This window comes from Ruditapes philippinarum, unplaced genomic scaffold (genome assembly GCF_026571515.1).
Source record: "Ruditapes philippinarum isolate M1 unplaced genomic scaffold, ASM2657151v2 ctg606_1_1_1_1, whole genome shotgun sequence".
Lineage (NCBI taxonomy): Eukaryota > Metazoa > Mollusca > Bivalvia > Venerida > Veneridae > Ruditapes > Ruditapes philippinarum.
This window is the reverse complement of record NW_026858164.1, coordinates 600,111-606,636: the sequence shown is the minus strand read 5'-3', so window position 1 is coordinate 606,636 and position 6,526 is coordinate 600,111. Positions and strand designations below refer to the sequence as shown.

The 6,526-nt window shown below is 32.3% G+C and overlaps 1 protein-coding gene across 1 annotated transcript; it reads left to right on the top strand.

Annotated features, from left to right (window-relative positions):
- The first annotated feature begins 1,515 nt into the window (after positions 1-1,515).
- Positions 1,516-4,614, top strand: LOC132752343 (mucin-22-like). The gene has a single exon (XM_060742656.1). It carries the CDS (start codon positions 1,516-1,518, stop codon positions 4,612-4,614), a length of 3,099 nt encoding a protein of 1,032 aa, XP_060598639.1.
- The last annotated feature ends 1,912 nt before the right edge of the window (positions 4,615-6,526 follow it).

Sequence of the window (6,526 nt, the reverse complement as noted above, 5' to 3'; positions counted from 1 at the left end):
ATTCAGTCACCAATTAAAATGAAATATAATTGAACTTGATATTAATTTACAGTATGTTACTTTATCTTTGATTTACCTAAAACTAATATATTATATAGGCGTATACTACTCGGTTCGACTGGAAGAAAATCACTAGTAAAGAGCAGCATATCATGTAGGGAAAATGTTATCTGAATGCCATGAACATATTAACATGATTTTTTTTCGCTTATAAAATTACGCTAAAGTTTGAAATGGTACCAGGTTTGACATTATGAACTCCTTGCATGTATTTTAAAATAATTGTCATACTTATATTATAAAACAGCTTCATTGATATATTTATGAGCATGTTTACAGACGTTGCGCCATTTATGTTTTTATTAAATAAATAAATCTCACCGAAATATTTATAAATTGAGAAAAACAAAAATCTTAATACATCATTTTTAAAATGTTGATGCTTTTTACCTTTTAAACGAAATTTTATAATACAATGATTAATTCTTGTGCGTTACATAAACTATATTTTTGTTCCTTTTACACATTGGCCAAAGATAAAATGAATATTTTATTGCAGCTGTATCTTTGTCGTTGTTATTTCTTTCTTTTGATCGACCTTGATTTCCATCAAATAGATTTTTAATCAGGTATCTCTTGTTAATAGAACATATAATTTTTCGGGGACAATATTTCTGTAGAAATTCTTCTTTTATCTTCCGACAAGACATGAGTATAGATGTGTATTGGAACATTATTTTATAAAATAAGTGACAGATATATTCAACTATAAAACAAATTAAGTACTGTTAATCCTCAAAATGTAAGTAAAGGAAACAGCAAGCAACATTATTTTTACACTGGCCTCAGAGAAAATGTTACAAATGTCTACACCTGTGTGAAACAATTTCTTTTAATTTTTTTATTTAGATGGTTAAAAGAATGTTAAGGCGTATTATATGAGATTTAAGAAAGATATTTAGGATAAGATATTTAAAAATCAAGGCCCGGATATCATATATGATCGTACATCCATCAGTTGTCCCTATAAATTCATGTTTTAAACTACAGGCCTAACAAATCTCGGGGCGACAGGCAATTTGTCATTCCGCTTGTCAAATATACACATAACACATATATAAACGTTTTGTTCATTTCAAAGAAGGTTTTGTCAACATTATACCGCAGCGGTAACAACTGACATAGAGGGATATATTATATTATATTTTGTGATTATTATTCGGAGTATTTAAGATCACTCCTTACTTACTTGCTTTAAAAGATGTGAACACTTGTTATGGATATATTATTTCAGTACAATTCTAGAGTAATTGAACAATTCATAGATGTCTTTTATATGAACAACACTCTTTATAGCATTTCTGTCGGATAACGTTGAAATATTTAAACTGTGCAATGGTGACATTTGCAGACAATAACACGAGGAAAATGAAAACTTTTACGTCAGTGTCAAAAACCTATTTTCTGCTTTTTGTTTTAATCATAGATTACGTTAGTTATGTCAATTGTTTAAATATGTGGAAATCTCTTGAACAGAAACAGGCAGCTAATAAAACACCTTCTAAGAGATGCGTCTCCCCTTGTAAAATATTCCACACATGGTGTAAAAATGAAGGAAAATGTAGAGAAAAAGGAAAGGATTGCACGTGGTACTGCGAGTGCCCAAGTAACTGTGAAGGTTTTTTCTGTGAGAAAAAAGTCGACAAAGATAATATTATTGATGCCGGACAAATTGTAGAAGTCAAAGATACATATGAGAAAGAAAAAAAGAAACCAGTGTCTGCTTTTGACAAGTCGAAACTGGCACAGGCTTTAGCTGGTATCTTCTTAAAAGAAAAACAAACGGATGAAGAGAAGAAAACAGTTTTACCAGACACGATCGAAAGAGTTGGCGATACAATTAAGCCAAAAGTTATATTGAACTGTCCACCTGGTGAGCTAAACAAAAAAGCACCGGCTGCCAATAGTTCAGAACAGAGCACACAACCAACAATTACAAATGTCCAAAACAATTATACAAATGCAATAACTAAATCATCTATGAATATTTCTGAAAGAACAAACGGGATAATTACGTCTACATATCCAATTACAGACCAAACGAGCACACGGTCAACCGAAAAACCCATCGTTTCATCTTCATACTCAGAAACAACAACAATAACAACAACAACAACAGCAGTACACACCAACGAGTTGGATTTGAATACTAATGATAATCCCACTCCTACAAAACAGAAAAACAGAGTTATGGAGACGACAACATTGGCATCTCAGAAAGATTCTACAAGTATCATACCGGTTCAAAGTGTAAACACAACCGTTTCTAGAATTTCACCTGGGGCTAACATGAACTTATCAGAGCCAGAGGTAAAAAGTACAGAAAAATCAACAATACCTTCGGATAAAATATCATCTTCGTCAAGCCCTTTGTCAACGGGTGGTAATGTACCATCAACTATTTTAATGTCACAAACTGAGACAAAAACAAGTACACAACATCAAACTGTTCAATCAAACGTAACGTCAGCATCACCAAAATTATTTTCAACTACAAAGTCAGCAATAACATATCCAAAGATACAATCGGAGACAAATACACTTGTTACAAAACCAACGGTTCATATCAAACAGGAATCAACATTAAAAGTGCCATCGAAACTTTCATTCATTAAACAAACAACAACAAGTTTGCCTGAACAACAATATAATAAAGAGCCGAATACCCCAGTTGAAAACAGTCTTTACACTCAGAAAACAAATATTATCAATGTAGCAGATAAACCAAATTTATTGCAACTTATAGAGAAAGCAATAGAAGTAGAATCCGTTTCAACCACAGAACAAACTAGAACTGAAAGCACCACACATCATAAAAGCATAGTATCAACAACCGTGCCGACCACAATATCTCAAAACCCTGGAAATAGCAATTTTATTGGAAAAACAGATCAAGATCAATTGTCAAATAGTACAACTACAGCAAAACCTAATGATCAAAACAATATCATTACAAATGAAAGAGAAAACTCAATTAAAAGTACCAATTTAATGACAATTGAATCATCTACTTTAGCCAAACCATCAACTTCATACCTTTCAACGAAGGAAATATATAAATCGTCGCATATTTATGACCAGAAAACTACAGCTGGATCATTCATAACAACAATACCTTCAGATAAAATCAATTTAGATATTGATGGGCCAAATTTAAAAGGAAATAAAGCATCTAACACTCAAGATGAAATTACTCAACCTGCGAAATTAACAACACCATCAGTTGAACATTTGAATAATGACCGGACAACAGAAAGTTTTTCTGGGGCAAGTGTAACAACTGGTTTAGAGACAACATCAACAACAAATACAAAAAGTGATGCAATATTAACTGAAATAAGAAAAACAACAGAATTCAATAAACAATCACCAGATAAGATAAGCCCATCTGGATCAAATAACAACAATGAAATAAATAAAAAACAAATATCTACAGAATCTGCGGCGGGCAAATATAAATCAACTGGTGACATTATATCAACAAGTAATATAAACGTATCGTCTCAAACTAATGTACCGCTACTAAATATGTCACAGGCGATTACTGTGAGTCACGACTTACCAAAAACTACTAAGCTTGAGATGTCTACAGTTCAGACAGTTATGTCGAATGAAATCACGCAACAGCAACGACTTTCAGAGACATCTGTAGAAAATGTCAAACAAAGTATCGCTAGTCCACCTACAACAAAACAAAGTGTAAATGCCATTTTGCTGGAATCAAAAGAAGGAATTTTAACAACATCCACAACCTTACCTGAAACTAACATTGAGAAATACAAATTGTTTAAAGATACAACAACTATCGATAGTCCTAAAACATCTGCCATAAAAGGTATCTCGTTAACAGCTAAAAACAAAACACTTTTGAATAATTCTGATCAAGGAATTGAAGATACAAATGCTAACGAAAAACTTGAAATTTCGAAATCAACACAAAAAGAAGCGTTGTCAACATCAACGCCTTTATCCACTGAAACAACAACTCAATTAGGCAACAATGAAATTGCAACAACAACGACTGCATTTAACTCTAAAAAATTTACAGCGAGCACTATGGTTCATATTTTTACTGAAATTTCAACGAAACCTAGTGTCCATACATTACAAGATATAACAACAAGAAGCATTGTCAATATCTCAGATAACAGTAAAAGAACTTTAAATCAAAACGTAACTAACAAAACGGAAACACCAGTTACTGGAACCACGGCAAGTATCCTTATAGCAGAAAATCCTAGGAGCTCCAAAAGCGTTTCTCTGAAGGAACAGTCAGTCAGTACGTCTATTGGAACTGTAACACAGACCGGGGCAACAAAACCATATTTAGAAACCATCAAAACGACAACGGAAAGTGTTGTGTATTCTGCTGATATTGGAGGATCAAAATTATCTTTTGCTAAAGATATCCTGGAAAATAAGTCGGATATATTGAACAAATCGAAGGTCAAATCTGGTTTATTAAATGATAAATTAAGTGAGACAGTGAAAGATCTTCTTAAAATGGGATTGCGTGATAAAGGACTTCCTAGTGACATCGACAACATTTTATGACCGAAAAAGTTAATGGTGTAATTATATGAATCCATGTTCCAGAAAAGTAGTTCTTTTTTATTAAAGTAAATGTATTTGAATATTCCTGAATAACATTTTATATACACACTAACTGTGTTATAAAGGAAATTTCTTTTGACATGTATTTTAATAAAGTTACATTTCAAAGTGAACGATAGGAGAAAATGTCATGAAAGCTTGCATAAGACATGTCTAATGTGTAACACTATTATGACAGCTAGAAATAATTAGGTATTTAAATACGGAACATCACCGTCTATATTGGATAAAAGCAACATGATTTATGGATCAGGTATCAGTGGATATCTGAAGAGGGAAATAACATGCAACTGTATAGCGAATATAGGCGCTAAGCTTGCAGTTAAATTTAACAAATGATGCGGATGGAGATAAAAATGCTAATATGTAATTGACATTAATTTGAAATCAAAAGACATTTAATTGCCTCATTTGCAATTTATTTGATTTCAAAATTGACATGAGTGATTGTTCGAAGTAGGCATTAAAGCTTAAATGTTTTAATTTGCCGTTCTGTAATAAACACGATAAAAGAAAACTTGACAGTTCCATTGCAAACATTATAGACAAATTGAATATAAGTTTGCACCATTATGGATCTATAAATGTTCTCTTATTTTTCCTGATGCGGTAGAATGTTGATTGAGTAGAAGAGCGCTAAAAGGACAAAAAACCACTTGTAAGCAAGTGTTGTATTGCTAAACACCGAATTTAAACTAAGCGCGTGACTTGAATGTCAAAGTATAAGGCCATCATGGGCATATCTTGCAATTTATTACATGCTGGCTGTCTTCTGTTGATGCATTAATTATTCTCTGTCGACATGGTGACAAAAATAGATATGAAGAAGAGGATAATTCGGACATAATAATTCATGTGTTACCTATTTTGCATAATAAGACTTAATGAGAGTCGAGTGATAGATTGTGTTATATCAAGCAAGTGTGTTTATTATTACTTTCAAACTGAAGAAAAATAAGACAATATAATTGTTGAGATATAAAATGAATATTCCTGTTTGGTCTGATATATTTGTGTGCATGTGTATGGAAAGTAAAATTGGTCTTAATGTTTTAGATGAAAATATTTTTGTCATGAGTATAACAAATTACATCTTTCAAAATAAAAATAAAATGTGTGCAGTTTATAGTCTAATTGGTTTTGACCTTTGTGTATTGTATTTTGTTTTTGTAATGAACTTTTGAGTTTGTCACTTTATAATGGCGAAATCCAACTGTTAAACTTGAATTTGTATCTGTAAAATATTTAAGATTTAAGATTAAAATATTTCAATTTGTTTCCGGATCTGAAAGATTAATAATTGAGCCGGGCCATGAGAAAACCAACATAATGGGTTTGCGACCAGCATGGATCTAGACCAGCCTGCGCATCCTCGCAGTCTGATCAGGATCCACGATGTTCGCTAACCAACCCTATTACAAGAAGAGAACTGATAACGAACAGCATGGATCCTTATCAGGCTGGTTTGGATCCATGCTGGTCGCAAACGCACTATGTTGGTTTTGTCGTGACGCGACTCGTATCTTAATCATACACGTATTTCCTTCGATATACGAATAGTAACACATTATACGGATGGTTTTCTAAGAAAGAAACATGGTTGCATATTTTTAGAGACCAAGGCTTGATTTTGCACCAAATTACATTACATTTTTTCCATTTTAAAACAAAAATAATTGACTGTTATGTTTTATGGGCATTTTATTTTTTAAATGATATTTTCTTTGTAATTTTAGAGACTCATGAACAGATGTTAAATCAATAAGATGTTTCGAAATGTACTTTCGAATAAGAGAATGCTTTTGTTTAAAAAGCCTCTCTTGGACAGAAGTATGGCCACCTGTAACAGGTT